The sequence below is a fragment of the Netta rufina genome (genome assembly GCF_964035555.1).
Source record: "Netta rufina genome assembly, chromosome: 20".
Lineage (NCBI taxonomy): Eukaryota > Metazoa > Chordata > Aves > Anseriformes > Anatidae > Netta > Netta rufina.
This window is the reverse complement of record NC_140144.1, coordinates 11,083,994-11,111,592: the sequence shown is the minus strand read 5'-3', so window position 1 is coordinate 11,111,592 and position 27,599 is coordinate 11,083,994. Positions and strand designations below refer to the sequence as shown.

Here is a 27,599-nt window from a genome sequence, read left to right as displayed (position 1 = left end):
TAAGGCCAATAAAAATATAGGCATTTCTTACTTTCCTGTAGTTATAATTTTTAAAATTCTGCTGTGTTTTTTTTTTTTTTTTTTTTCTATTTTATGGTTTAAGATTTCAGTAATGGGTAAAGGAGAAGCATGGAATAATTGAAATTTGTGTACTTTTTGTGCAGAAGCAATTGGTGCTGTGCAGGAGTCTGTTGATTCTAGTGGAAGTCAGTGAGGCTGCACAAGGATGAACCCAATCATGTTAATGAGGTCTTTACTATCAAGGCTTTGTTTTGTATCAAAATACATATTCCTGCAGAGTTTGCTCTGGAACCTGTATAGTTGCTTTGCAAGTTTCCTGCTGAATTTGAAAGGACGACAGCTCGTTGCTTTACATGCCATTCTTCAATAGATTCTTTCTTGTTCTTTAAAAACAGAAGGTTGTTAAATAATCTATCAATAAACTGTCAAGAAGTCAAAGTTTCCTTATCTGTTTCTGCCTGAAATCTTAAGAACTTGCCACATTTTAGTTGTCAAGAAACCTCCAAAGAAGAGTCTAGGAGCAGTTGAGCCTGAAACCATTGCTAAGGATGGGATGTGCTTGCTTGAATTATGTAGGAGGAACATGCTCTTGCAAGGGAGTCAATATGTTTTCTGCTTCATTGAATAGGTTATTAGATTGATGTAGTTTATTTGCTGAATGATGGCATTGGTTTTGGAAATAAATGAAGCGAGAAGCATCAATTTAGTTATTGGTGATAATTTATTACTATTGGCCAGAAAAGCATTGGATTTATCAGGTTTGTCATTTAGTCAGGGTGATTTTCTTTCAGTTGAGAGTAGAAATATATTTTGTTTTGGGCCCTGAGAAATTTCATTGTGCAGGTGAATGGACAATAACTGGTAGTAAAGGTCTACAAGCTGGGTTGACCCTTATGGTGAATTTTGTATTGCAGAATTCAAAATTTGAATATTATAGAATGATACAAGGTAAGCAGATTACTTCTGTCTCTGCACACAACTATTTTGGTACTTGCGTATTTTTGCCTCTTTAATGCCTGTATTTATTTAAAGTTGAAAATGATTTATTAATTAAAAACATCGATCATGTGTTTGGTTTTTACATACGTGCTCTTTATTTGAGATCATACAGAGGTTATATTTCAAAGTTTCTGTGTGTGTGGTGCTGCTTTGCAACTTTTAGAAAATGGTTTGTACATGAAACAATTTGTATTTATTCTAATACACATTATTTTAATTGGTCTTTTAACGCTCAGATTTTCTTTCTAATAGCAGTAGGCAATGTTAAACATTCCTGCTATGAGACCTATTGGCTTTATCTTTTGTTATTTATCTTGCTGATGTTAGGAAGTATTCTCTAATCCCCCAGACCTCTGTTCCTAGGTAACAGGCAAAAGCTGTGCCAGCAGAAGTGGTCCTGCCAGGCCAAGCCCATGTGGTTTGGTGTTATTCACTATGATCCATATGGTCAGGGTAGAGAGTGTCCCCGGAGAGGTGTTAACACTCAACAACCCAACCTCCTCCTACCCTTTGGAGAATTGCTGGATGGCTCCTGCTGCCTGCCCATGTGTGAATCTTGATTAATTTTTCATTTTTAATGAAGTTTGATCATGTTTATTATTTCACATGATTGACTGCCTGGTACTCCTTCCATGTAATTGATAAAGCCCATATTTCTTCATCTGTCTCTTCTTTCTTCAGGGCAAAGTTGTGAAATTGTGTGATGTGGTTAATATTAGATTTATTGGTCCCATTAGATGTATAAATTATCTCTCTTTCTCTCCACAGGAAGTTCTACAGACTTTGACCAAGTTTTGTTTCCCCTTCTATGTGGACAGGTAGTGTTAGATTTTCAAACTTTACAAGAAAATAAGCTTGTCAATAAAACCACTGTAGAAAATAAAAACCGTACTGTTTTTAATGTTCTGTCTGCTTGACTGTGATTTAAAGCACCTAAGTGCAAATTATAGTCTCAGAATCCCTTTTTCCGGGGGTTTTTATGGGCACCATCAAAAAAAAAAAAGTTTTAACTTTGTGCTGTTCAGTGGCAGCAATAAAAGTGTGCTTTGTTTTACTTTTATGTAATATTTGGACATGAAAATGCTTGGATAGTAATTGTCAAATGTGCATATTAACATCAGAACTTTGTGTACATCTGTGTTGTATTTCTTAATTGCCAAAAGTTAGGCAGAATAATTAAGTGCTTTACATTTAAAGGCCTCTGGATCTTGTTGGAATTCTGGTGCTTTTAGGGGACTTCTTAATGCAGCTTCTACGTTTTGGAAAAATTGTAGAGTAAGTTCCAGTGGATACAACAAACTGTTGGAGAATATTTAAAATTTACAATAGAAAATACCAGAACTTTAAAAGTTTTTGTTTGTTTGTTTGTTTTGTTTTTAGTTTTGGTTTTAAGTCATTTGTGATGACTTCGTGGTGAGAAAAGGCCTTCAAATTTTGAAAGGTTGCACTCTGCTTGTGTCCTGCAGCAGCAGCATTCAAGTGGTTGGCATCAGTTGTCTTAGGTCAGCTACATGTAACACACTGGATGTGTTTGATAAAATTGACCTTAATTATGAGTAGATTATTTAAAAAAAAAAAAAAAAAAAAAAGTCTTGTTTCGGTGAAATTTGAGACATTTACAGCAGAAATTGATTTTCTTTATAAATCAACATCCATTTATAATATTGCTTCTTGTATGAACCATTGTTCTCTTTTTTTTACTTTCCCCCTCCTGCCCCCTAGGCTAGCAGGTGTTTCTAAGTAATCTTGAAATGCTCTACACTAGCTTCTCTGAGTTGTGGTGAAATCTCACGAAGCTTCTCTGGAGATGGGAGTCCCCACCATAAAAACAGTGCTATACTTTGTCCTCCCACGTCGTAATCTGGGGCTGGAGGAAGCTGAAAGCTTGAAGGGCTCACGCAGATGATGTGGTTGACTCAGGTGACCTTCAAAAGCCACAGATTGTCCTGATAATTTGGAATCACTTTTTGCTGATCTTTTTTCTTCACGGAAGGGAGTGGAGAAGTAGACGTGTATATATTTTTCTTACATACGTGTTTAAGGTAGCTGCCTTTTTACTGGACACATTTTTGGTTACTGTGTGTAGTTTTACCATACCTAGGGTTTTGTTGTACTTTTATTTTTTTTCCAAGCAATATAATGTAATATAAGCAGTGTCCGGTTCTAAATTTTCTTAGCTAACAATGTGAATGAAATAGCACCTACTTATCTACTTAAAATATTTTAGTCTCTTAATATCACAGTGAGAAGATATTTCAAAGTGTATTGCCCCCTTCCTCCAATGGGGTTTTGCAAAAATACTTTGGTTGGGGTAGGCAGAAAAAATGACATCTTTAGACAGGATAGTGACTGGATAGGCTACCTTATGCTAGGAAGAGCTGACAACTGAAACTTGAGCAAGACCTGCTCATCAGCATATCTGTTTTGTGCAAATCACATAAGTGTAAGAATTTTTAGGTTCGCTTGCTTGGGAGGAACTTATCAAGTGGTTGCAAGTGTTTAATAACCAAGCCTCTCCCTGTGCAAGTGAAGCATGTTTTTTCCCCATTCCATAATTTTAATTGTCAGCTAGAATGCTTTTCTCGCGTGCAGTCTGCTCTCAACCTTGTTAAAATTAAGCGTATAATCCCCTTCTAAAACACCATACTAAAATCACCATAGTAACATTACATCCAAGCTATACAGATAAAACACAACACCAGTAAAGGATTTCTGGGGGTACCCTCGTAGCTCAGTGAGCTTTATGGAAATGGTTGTTCTGTTGACATTTAGAATTTAGTAGGATGCTGGTACTTACGCTGTCTAATTTTCAGACTGCTGAAATGCTATTAAATGTCTTTCTTTTTGTTCATCTGTGAATGTGGAGTACTTCTCAGTCTCCATCACTGCGTCTTTTTCCTTCCCTGTTTGGAACCCCCTGAAGGTTTCTGCTTTCTGAGCTGGACAGAGCCATCTGTCTGATCATGGTTCACGTTGAAGAACACCTTGTAATGATGTATGTGGCACGCTTACAAAATTGGTAGATGGATATGTAAGGCTTCAACAAGTCTATATCCAAGTGTTGAACAAGTATGTTGTTAAACATTTTCTTGCTCTTTGAGTAAACAAATTCTCAAATGAAGAGTAATAAATATTTTGTGTTATATGAGAGAACATGGCTTTGGTTCATACAGTATGTACTGCTTCAAAGTTTGTAGTTACATTCTTTTTCATTTAACGATAAATTCTATTTTGTATTATCCAACCATGCTTAAAAAATAACATCTTTCCCAAACCAAACCATTTGCAGGTTTCTAGAGGGTGTATACTCTGTTTAATTTTTCAAAAACAAACAAACAAAACAACACAAAATACACTTGCAGACAAATAAACCAAACCAAACAAACAAATCCACCAAAGCAACCCTTCTGCTGAAGGAGGAAATTTTATAGATTCGATAACTTAGATTAGATACTTTTGATGTGGAGTTAGCTCAGCATTAAGTTTTTCCTTTTTATTCTCTTTATTTTCAGCTATGCAGTTAGCCAAGTTGGACAGAACTTTACATTTGTCCTTACAGACATTGACAGCAAACAGAGGTTTGGATTCTGTCGCTTATCTTCTGGGGCCAAGAGCTGCTTCTGTATCTTAAGGTAAGTCAATGGTTTAGCTTTTGGCTGACTCTGGGAAACAGTGTTTGACTTTGTGTTGTTACACTGCAATTATGATTTCCAGCTGTTCAAAATTATTTTCCTATCTGGTCCTCAAAGTCACTGCTCTTCTGCAGAAGTGATGCAAAATATCTTGCACTTTGAGTTCCTCTATAGATAACTGTATGTGCTTGTAGGCAGTGTTCTTGAATTAACAATGTGGAAAAATGAAAAAAAAAAAGAATATCTCTGCAGTAATTTGTTACAATATTGCATAACTGTAGCTGTTATCTTTAGCTGTCACAACTGACCTTGTTAAGGCATTTTGTGGATATTTGTATATGCAAGCTTTATTAACAAAGCATCTGTTGGTAGTTGGGGGAATGTCCTCCGAGCTGATGCTGGCCACATCTTAAAGTTTGTGTGTATGAGCTTTACCCTGTCCTGTTGAGGGTTTTGTGGAGTTTGTCATATACAGATGGCTGGTGGAAGTTGGAAGCAATGCGTTTCACATAGAACAGGCAAAGATATGCTCTACCAGAATGTTTTTGATGACATCCTATGGTGGAAGTTGTTGAAATACAGCCTGTGATTTTCTACTTATATTTGTTGCAAGAAATGATGCAAACAAAATCGGGTTTCATATCTACCAATATATCAGTTCCATTAAGAACTTTTGTGGAAATAAAGATTTCTACATGACGTCTCGCTTATTACTATCATTTTATTATGTAATATATTATTTGAACAAATTTAACAGTGGTCTGCCTTCTGCTTTTTCAAGTTCATAAGAAATTGGAAGCTTTGGACCAGTGATCTGGGTAAAGGTAGTTGAGATCTAACTTACGACCTAGGTGACTGGACAGTGTCCCAAGCAATCCCAAATGAGGACAATTTCCTCTTAGCGACTGTAGCCATCTGTCTCGGTTGTCTCTGGTTTGCTCTTCATGGGAGGGAATCCAGTGTATGAAGAAGAAGAACTTGTCTTTGGCCTGCAAGTGCTGTGCGTTGCAAGTGGCGGAGTGGGACCTTCTGCATATGTTTTATTGAAAACTATCCCTCTGGAGAGTTTTGGGGATAATGTTGCAAAATACTAACAAGCTATCAAGTATGAGGACACTTCTCCCTTGATTGAGTTACATACAGCAATGCCATGGAATTGACTTTGGATTGATGTACAGCGAGTTTGTCAGTGCCATTTGTGTTTGCAGTAGATAGGCAAAGATATCAACTGTTCGTTGTCAGCACTGCACTGACAACAGGGACAGGGTCCCGCTAACCAGGCGGTCATTGAAGAAGTCTAATATTTGGAGAAATTAGTGTTAAACCTACCAGAATTACTAATTAATTGTGTGGGAGGCAGGATGACAGGAGTTGTGTCAGTATCTTCATTCTGTCTTTTCTTTAGTAGAGATTTCAACTAGTAGTGGTGGCAATCCAGCAGTACGGACCACATCCTGAGGATTGGAAGGTATTTCCGTAGCTGCTTCAGTGTAGCTGGGGAGCTGATTCACTGTCAGGTGTGAAGTGTCTGGTTACTTAAAGTAACTTTTGCTGATTAATGACAACTCAAAGGGGAGACACCATTTAAAAAATAAATCTGAATGATCAGTATGAGTCCCTCCTTGATCTCTCCTGGATAAGAGTACTTTGCTGTCAGCTCCCTTATGTTAAGTGAATGGCAAGAAGAAATGGAGGAGTTATGTTGTAGTTAAATGCCTTCTGCTTCAACTCATAACCAAAATGGAAAAAAAAAAAAAATAATAATGCAGTTAGAGCAGTGGATGAATTCGGTCTCTTAGCTTCCTCTCTGTTTCCTCTTTCTTTTGCTTCCTCTACTTTCAGCTTCCCTGCCTGCTTCAGATAAGTTAATTTTAAGAACTTGTTGGCTAGATTGCTTAAATTTTGTCCCACGAAACTGTTTCTGAGCTAAAGGTATTAAATTGCCTCAATGTACTTACTGGAGATTGCTGGCAGCATTCTCTGATAGGTGTACATGCTTTGTCTCCACTGGATACTCAGTGGAAAAAGAATGGCAGCAAGCTTCAAGTATTCCTTGTTATGCTCAGCAACAGTATAAGAACTAAGTGATGCTGTTTGTCATCAGATATATTACATGTTTATCAGCCAAAGGTTTTATGGGTCTGGCCATGGTGAGAGGCTTTGGAGGTGGAAAATCACTACAAGTTTTGGTTCGTCATTGAAGAGGAACAGGAAAAGGAAATTCTTTTCACTCAGCCTGTGCTTTAAAAATTTCAGCAGAGCTCTGGAAACAGTTGAAAGCTGAGACGATCCTCAGAATGCCAGAAGTCAAGGTCTGCACCTTGAGATTTAAAGTGATCCAGAGACTTTTTCGTGTGGATGCAAAGGAGCTCAACTGCAGTACAGTTACCCATGTGGATGTACCTTGTGTGGCCAGTAGAATTCTGCTTTACAGAATAAGTCTTGTGGCTATTTTAACCAGTACAGTTTAGAAATTTGTTTTCAAGACAGCTTTCATAATTGTTGCAAGAAATTGCAACTTAATTTTTCATACTATTTATACACTTCCATAATTAGTTTTGTTCCTGCTGTGGATACCACACAGATTTATGGAAATCTTTGATTGGTAAATTAAAAACTGCATTGTCTGGGTGTTCTAGGATTTTCTTTTATTGCAGAACCACCGACTCTGCCTCTCATATTCCTTTTCCTTTTTTCCTCGCTTGATTTCTAGCTAATCACAAAACTGCAGTGATCAAATAATGCATGTAACACCGAGTTGTAGAGCTCTCTTATATAGAGCTCTCTGTAGTATAGGAGCTTCCTTTCTGCATTTCAGACAGCAGAGGGCGGACAAAAGCACAGAACAATTGTCACAGATGGTTTGGTGTGGTAGGTTTTCATTTTTTTAGGTTCTAAACAGTAACGTGCCTTAAAAAAGCAAAACCACAAGATCATCTGCCATACATCAAAATCTGGTTAACTTGGTGTTCTGTGCTACCTTTTCAACGCGACACCTTACAAAACTGAAGATGTACTTTTAAGATCTTTTCCTTTCTAAATGATGAATGCATAATTCTGAGCTTATTGAAGAGATGTAGTATTCTATTAAAAAATAATAAAACAATAGCAAGCAAGCACAACAAGATGTTACCAAGCTGTTGTTTCACATCACATTCTGAGATGTCTTCTTCAACCCCTTAATCAGGCGTATCCCATGCTTTTGGTCTGGAATTTGTTTGTTCTTGCTTCTCATCTCTTCTAAGTTTTATGTGTGTGTAGATGCAATGTTCTTTCATTAGGGTGAAAGAATCTTGATGGTCTCAAAGAGGTACAGAACTTGTTCTTGATTGCTATTTCCCACAAATTGCAGCATACTGAAAGATAACAAACATACTAATCTACAGGTATGATCTCAGGGATAAGAAATAAAATAGCATAATTTTCTTTCTGCTTTCTTATATTCCTGAAGTATACAAATACTTTATGATTCTTAAAAATTTGCATGTTGAGGCTCTTAATTTTAATTTACTCATTGCTTTAATGTTAATCTTCTCTTACTAGCTTAATCATCTTTTCAGATGTCTATCAACCCTAGCTATACTAAAATTCTGCTGAAGCTGGCCTGTTGGTTATGTCAGTGATGCTGGTATTCAGTGACTCAGCCATTTCATCTCTTCAGCTAACCCCTGAGATCTAGAACTCTAACAACACAAACATCGATGGATTTAAAATTCTTCTGATGGGAAAGTAATACAGAAAACAATCTGTATTAGTATCAGTAAGTGTACCAAAAGTAGTGGAGGGCTTTATTTTACAGTCTGGTTTCTTGAAGGCTACGTTGAGAAAATTTTGTTTATGGTCTGCTCATAGAGGGGACAGCTAAAAACCTCACAGCTGAGGTTACTTCGCCTTAGTATATTTCGTAACGGCGATGTTGAGTGTGTGCTAACTATTTGAGTGCATGAAGTAGTTCAAACGTGTCAGTGTAATCACTTCAGTTTATGTAGCAATGGAATGATGACTTGGATAGCTCCATTTTTTTCACATAGCTAAAAACCACACGTATGTTCACCAAGTTAGACTTTATATTAAACATGTACTTCTCTTACTGGAAATGTGTATTTGAGGTTTAAAAAAAAAAAATAGCTAAGAAATAATATTTTCATATTGCATTAACTGTACTTTTTGTAATAAGTAGGTTTAAGGCTTAGAATAGTAATTTTATTCTCAACCATTCAGCAGAATAGTTTTGTAGTGAGGTCCTTGCTGTATGCTCCCTTATTTTTCAGTTAAGTTTCTAAGGCCAATAACATGCAAAACTGAATTTAAAATACTCTGAAATTAAAAAGTGTTTAAAAAACAACACCCACCCCACCGCCAACACTTCTACAGTACAAAATAACAATCATAATAAAACTGCTTTCAATATTTTTGAAGACGTGTACCAGGTTGTGTAAAAGACTCAATTGTTAATCCAGTCTGGATTATCGGTGTGGCACAGTATCAAAATCTCTAAATTGTTCTATGCGCAATTCTTCACTGGTTGTGTTTAAATATATTTTTCCAGGATGTCACTAAGCTTTTAAAACCTTACGGTTTATTAGTTCTTAAATTGTAAAGCTGGGCAGGATGTCCATCAGGGTTCTCCATTTCCGAAGAAGTCAAACCCAGAAAAGCTGGGGCAATGGGAAGTCACTGTACTTGCAGATACCACCTCTGCAGATAAATACGTTGCCTCGATAACAGTAGTTTCTCCACTAACATGATTTTGGTCAATCACATATTTAATTTGAAATACTTACTTTTTCCAAATAATATAAAAACGACTTTGGGAGGTGATAGGTAAATGGTGCCAGACCATAATGATGTCAGTTAATGACTTTTGTCTAGCTTCAAGTTTTGTGAAAGTGGAAGATAAGAAAACGTTGCATAGATTTGCTTTGGTTCACCAACTTACTGGGTGATAACCATGTGGAACTCTGATTTAAATTTTACTTAATTTGAAGTTTTCAGCGGGTATTCAGCTTTTGTACCCAAAATGAAAATCATTCTTCTGAAGTGAAATGCAGAAACGTTTGTGTGGAAATCCCTTTCGGCCAAAATAGCTAAGCTCTGCACCACTCTTTTTCTAAGATAAAAAGAAATGAATCTATAATAGTTTGTGACAGATGGCAGAAAATGTAACTAACTGAATGTGATTCTGTATGGAGTTATTTGAGGTTTTTGGTGTGATTTGTTGTGAGTTCCTCTCCTCCCCCCTTCCCTTTCCTTTGATTGCAGTCTTTGTCCATTTATTCTTAGGATAGAATAAGATTTCTGAGCAGGGGCCTCTCTTGTGGTGCAAAGTGAGAATTGTTTTTAATTGAGCAGAAACATGTGGAAGGATCAGGAATATCTCAAGGGATTACAGAAAAATTCCAAATTTGTACTACTTACAGCTTGTGTTTAGAGCGGGGTCTGCTGGGAATAAATGTTAGTTAGTGTGACCTGTGACCTTAAAAACTGTTGACATGGATTTCAGCCAGAAACTAGCCACAGAACTCCTTTGTTAAGCTCATTCATAGCTCCTTGAAAACTCTAGTCAGTGAAAGTTGCCAGCTCAAATCTAAGGAAAGCAGAGCTCTTTTTTTCTCTCTTCCCCCCCCCCCTTTTTTTTTTTCTTCCCATGCTTTGGAAACAGTGGACGCCCCTTAACCAGCAAGACTTCTTTAATAGAACTGCATCGCCTAAACTTGATTGGAATTGACAGCTTCCTGGCTCAGGCTTGCCAACTGGCAGGGCATTGATGCATAGGGGACAAACAGCTTTAAGGGCCTGGATACTACTGTTTGTGTATGTGCCTCCAAAGTGTAACACACTTCTGTTGTGATACCTTCTAATCTAAAGAAAAAATATCCCAAACCCATTACACTGCTTTTATTTCCATGTCTCTTTCAATCGTTTTGGGGGAAAGAAATTGAAGATTTGTGTTTTTGTTTTAAAAGAATTGCCATGTTGTCTTCTAGAGCTCTCCCTTTCCACTGATCTGGCCAGAAGCCACAGGAGAATATTTATGCTTGAGGGGGAAAAAACGACACTTTGATTTTTAGAATTTTTTCTTTTTTAACAGCTGTATCATACTTAAAAAATTGTATTTACCCCACTATAAAATGGTTGAATTTACAAATCCTTCTCCTTGTGCCTTCATTTCTTTACAAGTTTTTCCACTTAGTGGATTTTGTGTGCTCAGCTGATTCTGTAATATGATTCATTATCTGGTCTGCATGAAGGCTCACCTGATTTAAATTATATTTTGGAAGTAGAATGTACTTTCACAACAATAAGGTATGTTGCTGCTACGTATGTGTAATGATAGAATAGCTACAAAATGGAATGCAGAAAGGAGAATACAAATTTTGCTTAATTGCAAGTTAAATAAAGGTATGCAAAAAGAATTATCTTCATGAAGAATCACGGAGCAGATAGCAGGTAAACTAGGATTAGAGATCCTTAACTGAGCTACAAGTAAACTTTATGCTATTTCTCTACAGTAGGGTAAAATCCCATTAATTCAATACCATGCACTTTTAAAATACTCAAATATTGCAGTTTTGATTCAGGTATTTCTTTAAGGCTTGACTGTAAAAGTGCACACTTTGTGAGGCTGATGCATCCTTTGGAGTAGCTTTTGTGGAGTTTTGCTTTTTAAGGAAAAAATAAATGCAAGTGTGAATCAACTTCAGTTCTCCCAAGGACAGGGCAACATTAGCCATTAATAGTCGTATTGTTTTCTGGGGATGGAGAAGTGGGGGAGTGGAAGAAACTGGAAAGTGCTCTGCCCCTGTAGACATTTCCTTCCACTTGAAGGCATGAGATTCTGGCCCTCTTCTTACTTTTTACCATCCCTTGAATTCTTCTTGGGCTGCAGCCCCAGCCTTTGTAGCCTTGGGGGCTGGACTTCCTACTGAACTCATTTCTGATCAGCGGAAACAATGTGAGTATTACTGGATTCCACCCACCTCCCAGAGCTGACTTTGCTGCCTTCCTGTGTGTGCCAGAGAGCATTTTGTTCGTGGTGCTGAGTCAGGCTGGAGTAGTTCAGCTCAGCAAATGCTTGAGACTATAGAAATTCTTTACTAACCTATGGAAATTACTGGGTATGCTAGAGCAGTTGTTTTTGCTGTGGTTCTGAAATGTTCTACAGCTTTTGTGAAGCAGTATTCACACGTGAATAAGGATGGGCATCCCTTTCTCACATTATCTGGATGAAAGTTTGGAACATTAAAAAAGTACATATCTGGAATGCATGCTCTGACCTATTGTTAATAGGAATTTTCTTCTGCAGAGTATACAGACTGTCCCAATAATAACTAACAATTTCATGTTTTTCCCAGAAGTGGGAAGGGTGATCACTACGTTTCTTCTTGTTAACTGAAAATTCTTACCCAAGTCACAGTTTCTTTGTGCATTTCTCCTTTGCATGCATACAAGTAGTTTAATAGGAAGTCTATTTTGTATCTGGTGAGAAAGCAGTTAGTCCTTTTATTTATTTAATGCACAGCAGGAAAAAAACCCTGCTGTCTAGCTGTGTGCTGCTTTGAGGGAGATACAACCCCAAACCATTGTTTAAGCTTTTCTTGTTTTCCTACTTGTGCGTTTTTCATTTCTTTTTTTGCCTGGTTACTATTCACAAGCATTGATTTCAACAAGAACAGATTGCAGCTATTTGTTCTTTTTTTTTCTTTCCCTCCCCTTGTAGTCTTACCATTGGTATATGTAGACAACTCAAACTGTATTTAGAGAATCTTGGAATGAACTGGACGATGGAGAAGGGATCTAGCGTGGAGAACAAGGTGGCACCAGGACTGCTGAGTTCTGTATCCAGTGCTAACTTGGGACAGTACCTTATGGAACTGTGTTCAGACCTTTTTTAGGGGAAAGAAGTCCCAGTCCTCAGCAATTGCAGTGTTGTCTGTCCACTGAAAAAGTACTGTGCAATTGCAGAAAGCAGTTGCTTTTGTTTAAGGCCAGACAGATCCTTTTGTTCAAATGTGATTTAGAACAGGACATGGAAATGAATTTATGGGTTCTCTGCCATTAAATATCTGTGCCTCGTCAGGCAGATGTCACTTGCCCATTGTTAGATAATACGGTGCTGCATTGGCCTAACTTTTATTAATAATCTGTGTTTTCAGCACTTTGCTTTTTCATTTATTCAACAACATTCAAACTTTGTTGTGTTAAATGTAATAACTTTTAGAGGGTTGAAACGTAAATGTTCCAGAGAAATATCAATATACATTTAGAGTTCTTTGCAATCCTGAAACACTAAGGTAATCATTTAAACACCATTTTGAATTAGCAGACACTTTGCTAAAGCAAATTGTACCTCCCAGTGTTCTTTTGTCCTTTTTCAAGTGCACAGTAATTTCTGATTGTTCGGTGTCCTGAAGCAGCAGATTAGTAGTTCACGAATGGGCAATAAGCATTTAAGGTTGTCTTATTTCCATGTGGCTATATGGAGTGCTGAGATGTTCTCAAACAAACGAGGATTCCTGTATTGAGAACATGGTGCAGAGGAAGGTAACAATTACGTGAAGTTACTGGGGAAGCCGAACTCCCCCACTGTGGCTTTTCTAGACACGGATAAGAGCTGCAAATAGAAGGAATCTAATGGAAAGGATTGAGTTCGTGTTTCTTTTGGCATCTTACTTCTCTTTCAATTGGGTAAAACAGATTTTACAGCATAGTATGTTGCAGGAAGTGAGAAAAGTCAAGACATAATAAATATTAAGATGCTCAGCCAGTCTGTGTGGAAGTAAATTTGGTGATTTCATCTCCTTCATTGCCAAGAGGTCTAGAGCAACCTGCACCGGGAATGACAGCCGTGAAGAACAATAACCTCACCGAGAGGGGCTCTGGTAGCCACCTCTGACAGGTTGCTGTGTCTGGTGCTGCTTCTGCTGACAGTCTAGATTGTGAAATGCCCCTTCCAGTAAACGCTGTGACTCTGCTTAGCATCAGTTTACTTAACCAGGAATGAACTGTAGACAGGAAAGAAATAAGCTCAGTCTGAAGTGCAAGCAGTAAAGTCAGGGTTTATTATTGAGTTGTTAGACAAGGTTTAAAAGGAATGTGGATTTTCTCCTTGTGTACAGTTATTAGATAGAAGACACGTTAGACATCACTTAGACTAGTTGCAGTGAATGTGCAGTCTCATGACCATTACCTTCAGTACTTTTATTCTGGTAAGCCAAGTAAAATATGTTTGGTGTGCTTTGTCTTGATATGATTAGGTTACGTTTAGTTCATTGCAACCTGTGTGAGATTAGTGCTTTTAGTGATCTTTTAGTGATTTATGATTTTTTTTTAAAAGTTTATATATAATCCACTTTTTTGAAAGGAGAGGTAGAGAACTGATAATGAAATCTGCCTACAAGAGAGGAAGAATTTTTTTTGCTGGTTTGAATGTTGTAATTACAAGTCCAGGCTGCAAGCAGTGACTGTAGATAACCCCGGAGCAGTGAGATCCTTTGGCTTTATTTTTTTATTTTTTGACTTACTTTATTTTATTTATATATATGTGTGTGCGTGTATGTATAAATAAATCTTTAGCCTGATTCTTTTCCTTTGCCTTTTTGCTGTTAGGTTTCTGGATAGACACAGAAAAATATCACTGTCTAATTAAATTAGAAAGAAAGTCCAGTCTTTATTTTGTAAGGATTTACTGTAGTTGTATGTTGAATGAAATGATAATAAGGAAAAATCAATGTTTTGCTTCCATATGTATCTGTATGATACTTTTAAGCCTTCCAAAAAGATGTTTGATAATGGCTGCAAATGATACGAAACACTTTTTGGACAGTCTGTTTGGTCTTTGTGCTGTATCGACCCTGGAATCCCTGTACTTCTTAAAACGCTTCAGAGATGAAAGAAAATAGCAAACTGATTCTATTACACGTTGGCAAAGGCCACAAAAAGTACATGTATAAATCATGAGAAATTGGATCCCTCTGATTCAACAGTACAACAAAATTGTACCTAATAAAAATGTTGATATTGAGCCTCTGTCTGCCTTCTTCATGGATTTTTTTTTTATACATTTTCTTTTAGCGGTGGGTTCAACACGTACCTTCAATGTAAGAGCTGAAGATGCAGACATTTGTCAGTTCCTTTTCACATTCCTCATAGAGAAAAGAGGAGAGCATGACTTGGAGCTAAAGTCTGAGCTGCTTTCATGGAAATTGCAAGCTATAGCTATAGCAAAACAGTTAGACTTCCTCTTCTGTTTTTGAGAGGAAATTGATCTAAAGTGGCTTAGAAAATGAGAGAACTCCATGAATATAGTGTGTAGGGGTGGAAGGGGTTTCCAGTTGTTGCAGGCATTTTACTTTAACTTGACGTATTTATAAAACAGTTTACATCTTAAAAGTTCAGGGTTTCTACTCCCACTGATTTGCTTAAGCAGACACTGGCTTTTATTTTCAGTTACTTGTCAGAATCTGTATGGAAAAGTGATGAACCTAGTAAAAAGAGAGCTTGACATCAATTAAATTTAGCTATCTGCTTTGTGTTTCTGTTCTGATACTATTTCCAGTATAGTTTTTCTAAACTTCCTGTAGTTTTTTCCTTATTGTCCTAACAAGTTTTACAAGATAGAGATGAGCTATTTTAAAGTAAAGTTTCAAGAGGAATAAAATTTTATTATCTGCTCATTTGCTGCCTTTCATTTTCATTTCTCTCATTAAACCTTTTCCAGACTCTCTTTTTTAGAGTCTGTGAGAGAGCCTGTAAGGCTGCTTTAATGTCTCTTTTTGTTCTAGTGTCTTTAAGTTTTGAAGTCTCTAGAGTTGTATTAGCTTTCTCAAATGATATTATCTGCAATATGAATAAACTACACGTACTAAAACAGTATTAAACAGAGAAGAGCATTTGATAATGCATTTTTTTCTCTTCCAAAAAAAACTGTCATTAAAAAACTTCAATGGAAGTTTATTCCTTGTTTTTCATGGTCCTCTTATAGATGTCATTATTAATGCTCATTCAAAATTAATATGGTATATGTATTTTATAAGAATGTGCAATCATCTATGTATATGGGCACAATATATGCAAGCTGTATATAAATATTTTGTCTGTAAGCATCTCTCTAAAGAGGAGTGTCACAAACCAAGAGAAGTCTTAGAGAATCCTGTTGATTCTACATGTGGATTGTATTTTCTTTTTTATTAATACATGTGAAGTGTGTGCAATATTTCACCTTCATTGTATCTTTTATTTGAAATTGTATGCAACATCCTAGTAGTAGCTATAGAAATGCATTTTGATGTTTTGAGTTTTAAGACCAACATCGAAAGGAGTTGATTTCACTGCATTCCTAAATTTTTATTTTCAACTAGATTTAGTAATAAATAACAAGCCAATAGAGAACTTATGACATGATACTGAGTGAAAAGCTTTGGAGTTTTGATTATGGTGTCAGTAGATCGATTAAAAGCTTTGCTAGCTGAGCCTGAAACTTTAAAGCATTATCAATTTGGTTTAAATAATTTTTTGAAACTTAAATATGGTTGAACCTTGCTTATCTACCTACCTCATCATCATAGACACAAAAATGGCAAGCTCCAAGTATGTCTTAACAGAAATGGACAAGTTTCGTATTAGTAGGCATCATTAGGCTTAAATATACTATAGTAGGCTTACTACATTAAATTCTATTTATGTAATTCTTCATAGCAGCAAAATAAATCTATCAGAAATAACGTACTTTCTTTTCCCAGGCTTTTTGAGCCTTTTTGTTTTATTTTTATGTACATTTCAAAAATGTTATTGATTTGCACTGGTTGCAAATTGTGGTTGCAAATGATGTGATGCCGCCGTGTGTGATACTAATGGCAAGAAGAAAAAGATTAAAGAAGACAGAAAACGCTACAAGTGTTGAACTCCAGATTTTTCTGTAATAACAAATAATCTGAAAGAGCTCAGGGTCTTTATAGGTAGAGGAAGGACACTGGTTATATGACTTTTCAATGAATTGAGAGAAGCCAAGAATGAAATGACTGGCTGTCTTCTGCCTTGTCATGCACACCTTTGTTCCTGTTTCTCGTGCCTTGTGGTTGAACGGGACATGCGGAGTCTTTGCTATAGATGCTTAATGCATGTGATCAGCTGCTGTTTGAAATGGAAGTTTCCCCTGTTTCTATCAGTTTTTCAGTTACCTTCCACTGGAAACAGCTATGACTTATACCCATCTATCAGGTTTGAGGTTTGACTTTTATTGCAAGAAAAAATTGCTATAAAATAGTATTAAATGTTAATGCCAACCTGCCTGCCTGCCACCCCCACCCCCAACCTGTCCCTTGTGAAAAGCCATACCCGATCTGGTCCAGTTGGGGCAGATACTGACAGAATGAGCATCTGGGGAAAAATGTTGAAAGCATAAGGCCTAAGTTTAGTATTAGGAAAATGCCCCCCCCTCCTTTTTTTTTATCCTTCTTCACTGAGCTACCTGCACAAACTGGACCTGCTGACTGATAATCGAATACACGAGCTGCGTGGCAGATGAGGTGTCTCCTGGGAAATACATATCTTAGAAATAAGCATTAAAATTAAGTTTTCCAGTCATCAGCTCTGCAGTCCCTTCTTGTAAAAGAGAGGTTGCAAAGAATATACTAAGAATACTTTATTCGGCTAGTGTTTAGCCATTAGTTACTGTTCTTATTGTCCGATGTGTTGGAGAAAAAATGTTTCGATGTAGTTTTTCCTTGTATGTGTGTATATATACATCACTATTCTTAGTTGAAAGTTTAGATGTTATCCTTTAACACTGGTGCTTATTTTTCTACGTGTTGATTTTGGTAACGTGTCTAAGCTGTGCGTTCACATTAATTTTGTAGAGGGATAAAATCATACCACTTCTGAAGTTGGTAGCAGCCAGAAAGTACAGGGAGTTGTTTACAAAAGAGTCCCATCGATTCTCCTTTTCTGTGGAAGCATTCAAGCAGCAAGACCTGCACAGTCTGTTTGGCACAGTAGCTGCTCTCAGCTGGCCCTGTGCCCTCCTGCTGTTAGTCAGGGCAAAGGATGTGCCAGATCTCAGATTGTAACGGAGCAGAGCCTGCTTGCAAATCTGCTTGTAGTTAGCCTGGGGCCTTTTGGCAGCAGACTACAGCCGAATGATTTAGTTGCAATCCTTTTTCCTTAATATTTTCCATCTGGCCAACAATGACCTATAAAAGCAGACACAAAACAGAGTTTGAATTATGAGGAGCGTAATAGTAAAATGCTTCCAAATCTCACTCTAGAACCTGCACCGACGGGTCGCTGCTGGGAGGGTGCCAAAGGAAGCTTGTTCTGCAGCGCTATTGCAACAAAGCTCTTTAGAAAAAAGCATCGTAGTTCTGAAGTTCAAAGTTCTGCAATACTGAAACATGCATCTCAGTTGAACTCGTGACATGTTTCACTGCTTCCTACTTCTGCCTTTCTGATGATCCCGGGTGGGAAGCGGAGTGCTCTCAGTGAAGGCCCCCCCTGCGCTCCTGTCCCGCAGGCGCTGCCCGGAGCTGTGCTGCCAGGAGCCGCGTGGGAGTGAGGGGTAGGGAGAACAGGGAAAGGAACCTGAGTATGGAAATGCTTTAGGCAGGCAGCAACAGCAACAGGTTTGGGGAACTCCCATTCTAACACTGATAATACAGAGGTGATGTGTCCCAAGCTCCCAAATCTACAGGAGTGGATTAATGCTCTCCACAATGAGCTGCTTCCACGTCCATGCTATTTGTCAGGTTTTCCAGCTCTGGTCAAAGCAGAAGTCTTGCTGAGATTGCAGTTAAATTAAATGCATGTAGTCCTCTGTGTTTTTGAAGTTTGTATCCTGTAAGAAAATTTGTGAACTTGTTTGTACAGCTCCAGAAGTTAGAGCAGTCCTGGCACTGTGAGCTTGGTGGTGTGCAGAGCTCAGCGCCTTCACCTAGGCCTGCGTGGGGTGGGAGGGATTCAGGCTCACCGGAGGGGGCAGGAAGTTGTGAACCCTGTTGGTCATAGTCTTTACAGGAAAACTAGAAATGAGTTAAACTAGGACAAGGCTCCAGAATATGATTCACACTCATGCTACAAACCTGAGAGGCCAGGTGAATCCTCTGAAGGTGCGTGTTTCACCTCGTTGGTTGTAATGAGACCTACTTTGGATCTAGGCGATCATTCAAAGTTAAAGGTGTTATTAGTTGGTCTTGCCTGTGGAGTCCAAAATGCAAGCAGGGCAATGCTAATTTAACTGTTTTTTAGTGAATTTAAAGAATAACGAAGGCACGTCAAAGAAAGTTTTTTGAGGATTTTACCAAAGTTTTAACCATGATTGCAAGTCAAAACACTTTTGTAAAATCTCAGTGAGAAGGATCACAACAAAAAATGTCAAGTGTTAATAATACAATGTATTGCAACCAGTGGAATTAGATAAAGCTAAGAATACTGCATGCTAGCCCAGCTAGTTCACTGGTCTTGCCTACTGACCAGAAAGCAATTTTACTTAATTAATTAGTGCTTCATGTCACACCTTCTTTAGTTGCTGAACAACTGTAACAGAAGTAATTAAATCATGTCACTTTTTATTACCTTTGGCCCTGGCTGACTGGCTCGGAAGCTTCCCTTGTAGCGCTTACACAAAACGAGTTGGTGCATCACCTTGGGGAAAGCCCAGGTCCCTGGCATCAGAAAGGTGGGGAGGAGGTGGCTGAAGCACCGGCTGGATGCGCCTTCTCTTCCGCAAGTGGATCGCTTCTGGGGTGCTCTGGGATGGCTCACGGAACGCGTGTCAGGAATGAGGGCATCCAGTACTGGCTGGCAGATGAATACAAATTTCCCCAAATAAGATTGCATGGCAGCTTCCTCCGAAAGTCAAGACCTGGCAGGGACCCTCAGGTTATGCAGCAGTACTTGGAGGAGCAGGGACTGTTTTAGAGGTAAGAGTGATGAGAAGTTGTATGAGTTGACTTCTGCATGTTGTTTCAATAGGAAACATAATTCAGCCACACTGAAATAATAGGAGGAAAGACTTCATATGGTGTTATAGAGGTAGTGCTGTCTGGATTGTGTATGGATCTGAGATAAAATCCTAAATTTATAACCCCAGCTGTTTATCAGTGTTCTTGATAAGGGACAAGGATAGTGTAGCTTCCTCCACATCTACGCAATCCAAGTATTATTTACCTCAGTGTGCTTTAGAATTAGTTTATGTTGGTTCAGCAGCTTCAGTGTTCGGAGAATGAAATGATTGTGAGCAGGCTCCTATTTTGCTCATAGGGAGCACTTCTGATTTATAATACAAAGTTCATAATTGTCCTGAAATTTCCACTCAAACGTAGTAGTAGAGTACATAGGTCAGTAAGCATAGACGATTGGGCTTTAATGAAAAGGAGCTGTTTTTCTGCTCAAGGAAAAAGGATTAATTTGTGTCGGGATGAAAAGGGTGTTCAGGATCTGCTGTTTCAACTTGGGATAGACTTAACACTAGTCTTTGATCCCCAAATGAAATGTGATGGATTTCAACTGATGCCAGATGTCTCAAACCTAGTGGGAACTCCAATTGTCTGCCACATCTAGAACTCTCTTCCAGCACTTTCTTTATAGGTTTCAGCATGGTTTAAGAAGAGAGGTTCCTTGACAGGCTCAGACTTTGGAATCCTTCCTCTTGTAGCTTCAGTGGTGATCGCTGGGCTCCCACACTGTCCGATGCATCCTGCCTTTTTGAAATCAAGCCCCATGTGCCAAACTGCTCCATTTCATAACTATTTTGTTCTGTCCAGGAAACTTACTGCCACTAGCATCTGTAACTTTTCTACAACACAAAAAACAATGAACAAAACCAAAGCAGCAACCCGTCCCCAGACTCCAAAGAGTCACTGCCACTCTGCTGCAAGAGCCACTGCAGCCATCTGGGGAACGTTTGGGTTCGTGAGGGGTCGGTGTTTGGTGAGCTTGGGGTCTGTGTGTGAGGGAGAGTTACCACTGCTGCTTAGATGGGGTCACACTGGGTAGGAAAACAGGAAAGGGGGAGTTCTGATTGACTTCTATTACTAATACACAGTGGCATGTCACCAAAGTAAGCTCTTGGTAATGACAAGTGTGAAGGCTGAAGACGCTACATAAGGTCTGTAACTTCTGTGTGAGCCGAGTTTTTTAAAATTGGGGTTAAATACTTCTAAAGAATGCACGTGAATCCCGTGCTTAACCTACAGAACTGTAAAACTGCCTCATGGGATCATGAAAAGATCACCTGTGGGTATTAATCAAAGGGAGGTTTAAAACAAATCTGGGAATAATGCAAAAATGCAACCTGGTCTAGTGGAAAGTGTCCCTGCCTTCTGGAGCGTGAGCCACGTGGAGGTGGGCTTTCTTTTTAGTTAAAAAAAAAAAAAGAAAAAAGTGGTTACAAGCAGTGCTGTTACCTTTTGGTTTGTTGGCTTTTAAGCCATTGAGAGTAGGAAGATCCTGGAAATGCAGTTTTCCACCTAATTTCATTGGCAATCATGAAACTTATCGTCACTGGAGGAAGTTCTCTTCAGACATCCTAGCCACAGCCTTGCTGTGGCATGAGTGTGCGTGCACATCTGCTGCCTACACACGGTTTGTGTGTGTGTGTGTGTGTGTGTGCACAGCTCAGCACAGTCCCTTTGTGGCAGGAAGGTCAGTTTGATGTTCCCCAACTCCGGCTGCCGCCCTTTCGGGGGGTCAGGGAACATGACCTCCCATGTGCTGCTGTTGTAGTTTTTTCCTTTCAGATGTTAAAACACCTGAGCAGATTAATATGTTGAGAAATTCAAAGCTAAGTTGGCTGCAGCGCAGCATTTTCATCTGTGCAGCAGCTCGTATTGGGTGATGACATTTTCTGGTCCATGTCCCCTTTGAAGTATGGGCTGGGTGCGGAGAGCAGCGTTGGGCACTGCGCCTTGCTCCTGCAGCCGTGGGGCGTGGGGTTGCAGCCCCCCAGTGTCCCCCTGCCCCAGTGCCCCAGCTCGTGGCTGGGCACCCATGGCCCTGCTGCTCCTTGCAGCCCTGGTGGACATGGACCTCTCGTAGGGCAACCATCCAGCCCCGCTGCGGCACCATGCTCGTTCGCTTCTTTGTACATCTTGGAAATAAAGATCCTTCCTGTTGTCTCAGCCTCCTCGCCTGTCAGTTGTTGGTTTTGCACCGGCGCTCTGTGAGCACTGCGCTTTGGAAACGTTTGTATTTACAAGCTGCAGCGCAGCTCTGTTGTCTTAAGAGTTTGACTGACCCTAATTGCTATGACACATGTAACTAATGATGTTTTGTACTTTCAAGGAGCGCACTAAAAAGGTGATGACATATGAGTTACTGAATAAGGTACTGTGCAACTGGTGCAGGGGAGGTTGTGCAGACCTTATGTAGCACAATAAGCAGCTTTCCTGTGCCCAGGTTTGCTTCCCGTCAGCCTGGCCAGGCTCCAGCGCCGGGGCCGTGCTGCTCGCTGAAGGATCTGCAGAGAGGAAGGCCGAGGGCTGAACGGTCCCGCAGCTAAAGCCCACGTTGCTCAGGCTTTGATTTCATTTTTGTGATTTGTGGCGAATGCACTGCTCTACAGATAGGGATATACACCCGCCCACCTCACGTGTCTTGGTGAGGAAATTGTAAAACTGAAATAAATTTTATTGCCCGCTTATTTTTGTTTGCTCTTCAGCCGTGCTCTGATTCACGCTTACTGGGGGCTCTGAACTCCGGCTCCCCGGAGAGCCTCCAGCCTGACGCCTCTCCGGGGCGGCGCGAGGCACGGGGTGCGCGTGCACGTGGGTGCATTGGGGCGCGCTCCCACGCTGCGGTGCTCTGGGCAATTTCACTCCAGAGTGCTTCCCTTCCTTTGTTTAACCTCTGACCTGTGAAAACAAGAGTTAATCAAAACTTCTAAGGTCGCTAAGAGGAAGGGGAAGTGTTTGGTTACAAATTAAATATGAGCAAGTCATAAGCCATAAATCTGCAGCACTGCTACCAGTTGTGCTCCTTCGCTGCCGCCGTGCAGAACGAGTTCGGTTCTCCCGCTCCTGCAGGATGGGTGTTTTAAGGCTGCCTCGTGGAGTTGCTTTTTGTAAGAGAAAATCCACACCTTTTTTCCTCTCGGCAAATATCTGGAAGGAATTCCAGATAACTATTTCTTGGTCCTTTGCAAGGTTAGCTGATCACAGTGGGCTCTAAAAGAAGCAGAACTGTTCCACTCCGGAGTGGTAAATTAGTAAGTGATGGAATCGGTTACTGAAATGCAGTGACTTCCGAAGTTAGTGTAGAAGCAGAAGTTAGTTTCCTAAGAAACCCAAAGCCTTCAGGATGAGAGGTGTCTTGAATCCTGCCATGACAAGGAGGGATGTGAAACCGGGAGGTCTCACGGGGGTTGCAGAGGACTTCCTTGGCTCTCGGAGCAGAACTTCTTTTACTGGAACTGCCAGATAACTTTGTGACATCTTGAGGACTGTAGTCTTCTGTGGTTTTTAATAAATATATTCTGAAAATAAGTATGTATGTAGAAGCGTAACAACATCGCGTTTGAAGAAATCTAGAAGTAAGATGGGATTCCTAAGGATTCCCTTTCATGTGAAAATCGTGCTGGAACCCTTCAGGGCTGGAAGGTTTTGTTCAGTTGTTTAAGGTGCCTGGTTTACAGCCCTATTGAACCAAGTTTTCAATGTGTGTGGATCTCCAAATACCAATGGTCATTAAAATGAGACCACTGTACTGGTATGTTTTGAGTTTCATGTTATTGTTCCTTCCAGAAGGTTAAAAAAGAACTGAAAACTGAAGTCACAATTCAGGAGTAATAAGGAAATACGTCAGATATATATATATATATTTATGCTGTATATATATTTGTACACATATAACCTGTATAGTAACTAAGGAAAATAATCTCGTCTACATTCTTTATAGTGCAGTCCACCAAGATACTTTGCTCAGATTTCCACCAAATTCTGTAAAGGATACTGAGTTGCCTAAACGCCCTAAGGACTCTAGGCCTTTAACATTTTAAATCTATTTAATTTATTTCTAAGGTTTCTTATACATCCCTTTGGTTGTTTAAAAGCAGAATGAACCCCCCCCCCCCCCCCACTGATTCTAGGAGTGTGACTTCTTGCAGTACTAATACATTTCTATGCAAGTCATTTGTAATAGGCATGATAAGTATGTGGATATTACAGTAGGGCAAGGTGTTAGAGCTTAAACTGATAGCAGTTCATGATGTGAAATGTTGGCTATGTCACGTGGTTAAAGTCGGTTTATGGCAGCTTTGCAGAAATTCATAAATGCTTTTTTTTTTTTTTTTTTTTTTTTGCTTCTTTTACCCTATGCTTTGTATGAACCCATACTAAATATTTAGATCTTTTATAAATACATTTATTTGGCAAAACTACTTAGTATTGGCTGTAGTTCATTTGTTCATAAACTTTCTACTTGAAACAGCAGCTTTTGTGGCTTTTTGGGGTGTTTCTTCTGTTGCTGCTGCTGGTGCTGTCGTGCACCTCTCAAGCAAAAGCTGCGTAAATCCCCCTGTGCATTGGGTTGTGCTGAAGTCTGCTTCAAATATCAACTGATTTCCTGAGCAATTAAGCAGAACTTTAAATATGCCTTCCTGAAATAAGGTTAGGTTTACGTACCGTTAGGGAGCTTTCTGTCATCTTGGCTTTCTGTTTTTTCATCTTTAGACTGTCTTCTGTTAGATAGTTGCAAGGCTTTGTTTACCAAGTTCTTAATCTCTACTTAGCAGATATGTTTCGAAAGGATTTCTTGTTACTCTGGTAATAGCTTTTAACTCAGCTAAAGTTTATTTAACTAAACAGAAAGAAAGAAACTTATCTTCTGACTAATCCTTCTTGAATGTTTACGATACATGCCAAGCTTAAATGCTGTTTAAAGTGGTAATTGTCTGTCTTTCTGCTCTATTCTAATACACAGTTTGTAAAGATGCTTAGAGCATATTAATTTAAATGATAATACTGTCATATAACATGAAAAGTTAAGTTCCTTATCAGCATATTTCGATAAGCTACTTACATTTTACAGTAGCATTTTCAGGCTTCAAACAACTGTTCGTGATGGAGTGCCGTTCACTTTATCTGTCTCGTATATAGCTTCTCACCTCATTTATCACCCCAAGCTGTACAGTCGGGAACCATGGGGCACTCGGTTCTTCAGAGATGTCAGGATGTAGTCATATTTTATACAAACTTTAAATCCTGTCTAACTATATCAAAATAGAATCCATTTGCTTCAGAAAGCATCTGTGATTAAAAGAAGAGGCAGTTTGTGCGTCATGCAAACTTCTTCCTATTCGCTACAGCTGAGGGGAAATTCCTTGCTGGGTTTAGAAAGGAATGGAGATAAAGAACTGTGCCATGAAGAAATGGTACAAAGTCATACCGAGCATACTGTCATGAAAAGTAACCTCTTAGCTGTCTTATTGTATAGAATGGGAAAGTAAAGTAAATGGAAAGGATAGGATTTTCTGCATTTTTGTGTCTTTAAATTTTGTTTCTCTATTACTTTTATAAGTTGCGTGCAAATTTTCTTAGTTTCTGTTCTACCTAACTAAGGTAACTGGGGTAAATACGGTGATATGTGATGTGGAATAAGATCTGACAGCTGTAGTTACAGCATTTTATTTTTAAAAAGTCAAAGTATTGGTTATGCAATGTAAAAAAATAATTATATATAAAAGAAAATCTGGTAATATCAGGATTCAAAACCAAAACAACTGCTTATATTCAGTTTGCTAGATCCTCAGGAACTGTACTGAATACTGGTTATTAATCATATATTTTGGGAAATAAAAAAAAAAATTGTTCCACCATACATAACACAGATAAATTTGTCTACTTAAATCTTATAGGTTTAAAAACTTCCATTGGACTGTGTGTTTGTTGGAAATAGGGTGAGAAGAAATTCCTGTGGACTTCCAGCATTGACCTGCCTGACACCAAAGTTTATTTACAGCCAGTGCTTTATTTTAAGCCTAGTGGCCATAAGTGGCAGGAAACTCGGGGAAAGAGTAATTGCTGATGCTCAGTTCCCAAAATAAAGGGATGCTTCAGCCTTCTGGCTGTCTTCTCCTTCAGACAAAAGGTCCAGTGTGGCTTTCCTAACAGATATTTATAGTGTCATGTCCAGTAGATGCTGTTGTTGAGGATGTATATATATGTGTGTATATATATATAAATATATATATATATAAGCTAGCAATCTTGGATTTATTAATTGAAATACAACAAGTTGAATGTATACCTTTTCTTCCTGTTTTTTGTTTGTTTTTTGTTTTAGTTACCTCCCATGGTTTGAAGTCTTTTATAAGCTGCTCAATGTCTTGGCAGATTATTCAGCAAAAGGACAGGTATTATTCTAAAGTACTAACCCTTCTCTTCCCTGCCCCAATATCAAATGAGGGAGAGAGGATAACAAACAAGCTGTTTTAAGAAGTGCTCAGATCAGAGATGGCTGAGTGAATTAGGAATCTCTGCTGTACAATAACATGGAAGTCCATATTCAGCTAGGCTGCAAGTTTCACAAATGCCTATGAAAAACAAATATGCTTTTAGATTATAACATCCGAGAATATAACTATGGATCCAACACATGGTCTTCCTGCAGCCGTCCATACTTCACACACCTTTGATTACCTGAACTGCGTTCACAAATCTAAAAAAAATAAATGAATTGTGTTATAAAACCAGCCATCAGAGGAAACTCCATTTATTTCTGTTTGTAGTCAGATGTGTCAGACCATTCCAATACCTCAAAATTCTCTAGCCCCCCAAATCACAAACACTGTCCTTCCATCTTGGGGTTTAGCTTGTAGCAATTCCTACTTAGTGTTCCTTTGTTTTTGTTTTGTTTTGCTTTGCTTTGCTTTCTTCTTTTTTCAGGATAATCAAAGGAGCGAGCTCCTTGAGACACTACATAAGCTCACCATCCCTGAGCCGGGAACCTCTGTTCATCTTGGAGTGGTAAGTGAAGTGAGAGGGACGTGAAGTAAGGTGTGTAATTTTCTTTGCATATCATAATAGAGGAATGTCAAAAGCAATTTTCCTTTTTGGAACTTGGTATACAGATGTTGTTTTCCTGTGAGGACTCAGAGCTGTGAAATTCCCCTTTTCACATTTGGGGCCCTCTGTTTCCCTTTCCTTAACCTGAAATGTCTTTGAAATGCTGTTCTTTGACTGGAGGAAGAGTGTGTGTATTCCCCATGGAAATGTCTCACCAGATCATTTGCGACCTGCTAGAGGTCACAGAGCAGCAGCATGACATTTATTGTCCACACTTCTGCAGAACTCAGACCCTGCGAGTGTGCAAGGGGGACAAGACTGGAGAGCAGTCACGTACCTGCCATAGCAGCATTTTGAGTATTAACTTTATCAAATTTTCCTTTTACTCCTCTTTCCTCTAGGAAAAAGACTCACCCAAATAAGGTTTTATTTCATTTTTGTATCTTTTAAGAACACTGAAAGAATAGAGGTGGGATTTTATAGATGGGATTGTGTTTTGCAGTTAGTCTGTTGTTTGTTTTGTTTTTGTTTTTATTCAGATTAAATTTTGCACAATAACCTGATGTTCCAGGTTGTTGTGGGAAAACACTAAAGATGCACATTGCTGCAGTTGCCAATTAGTATTTAGAGTTCGCGTGAAACTAGCGGTGTGTGTAGCTGCAGTTCTCTTCTCCCTCTCTCATTTCCTTTACTCCTTCTTCTAAAGTATTTTTTGGCAACGAGCAGCTTACTCTCATCACTTCGCCCTGTAATGTCAGTTGACAGGTAACAGTTGTTTGGCCTTGCTAGGTCACCAGCTGGCAGTAGAAATGTCCCAGCCCTTTGGAGGCTGGTTGTTTTATGAACAGTGTTTCTGTTTGACCAAGGGGAAGAGCTGTCTTGAAAGCCGAGGATCATTTGGGATATTTCAGTTCTTTCATACCAGTGGTTTCAAGGAATGCTGCTGGTCTCC

At 38.9% G+C, this 27,599-nt stretch overlaps 1 protein-coding gene across 6 annotated transcripts in view; it reads left to right on the top strand.

Moving 5' to 3' along the window:
- DENND1A (DENN domain containing 1A) overlaps positions 1 to 27,599 on the top strand; it is a 191,089-nt gene that overhangs the window by 49,989 nt on the left and 113,501 nt on the right. For all 6 annotated transcript variants that reach the window (XM_084298882.1, XM_084298879.1, XM_084298881.1 and 3 more), the window contains exons 4-7: positions 1,789 to 1,838; positions 4,533 to 4,652; positions 25,926 to 25,995; positions 26,528 to 26,608. In XM_084298882.1, the coding sequence (XP_084155008.1) occupies positions 1,789 to 1,838; positions 4,533 to 4,652; positions 25,926 to 25,995; positions 26,528 to 26,608 (321 nt within the window). The remainder of the gene's footprint in view (positions 1 to 1,788; positions 1,839 to 4,532; positions 4,653 to 25,925; positions 25,996 to 26,527; positions 26,609 to 27,599) is intronic.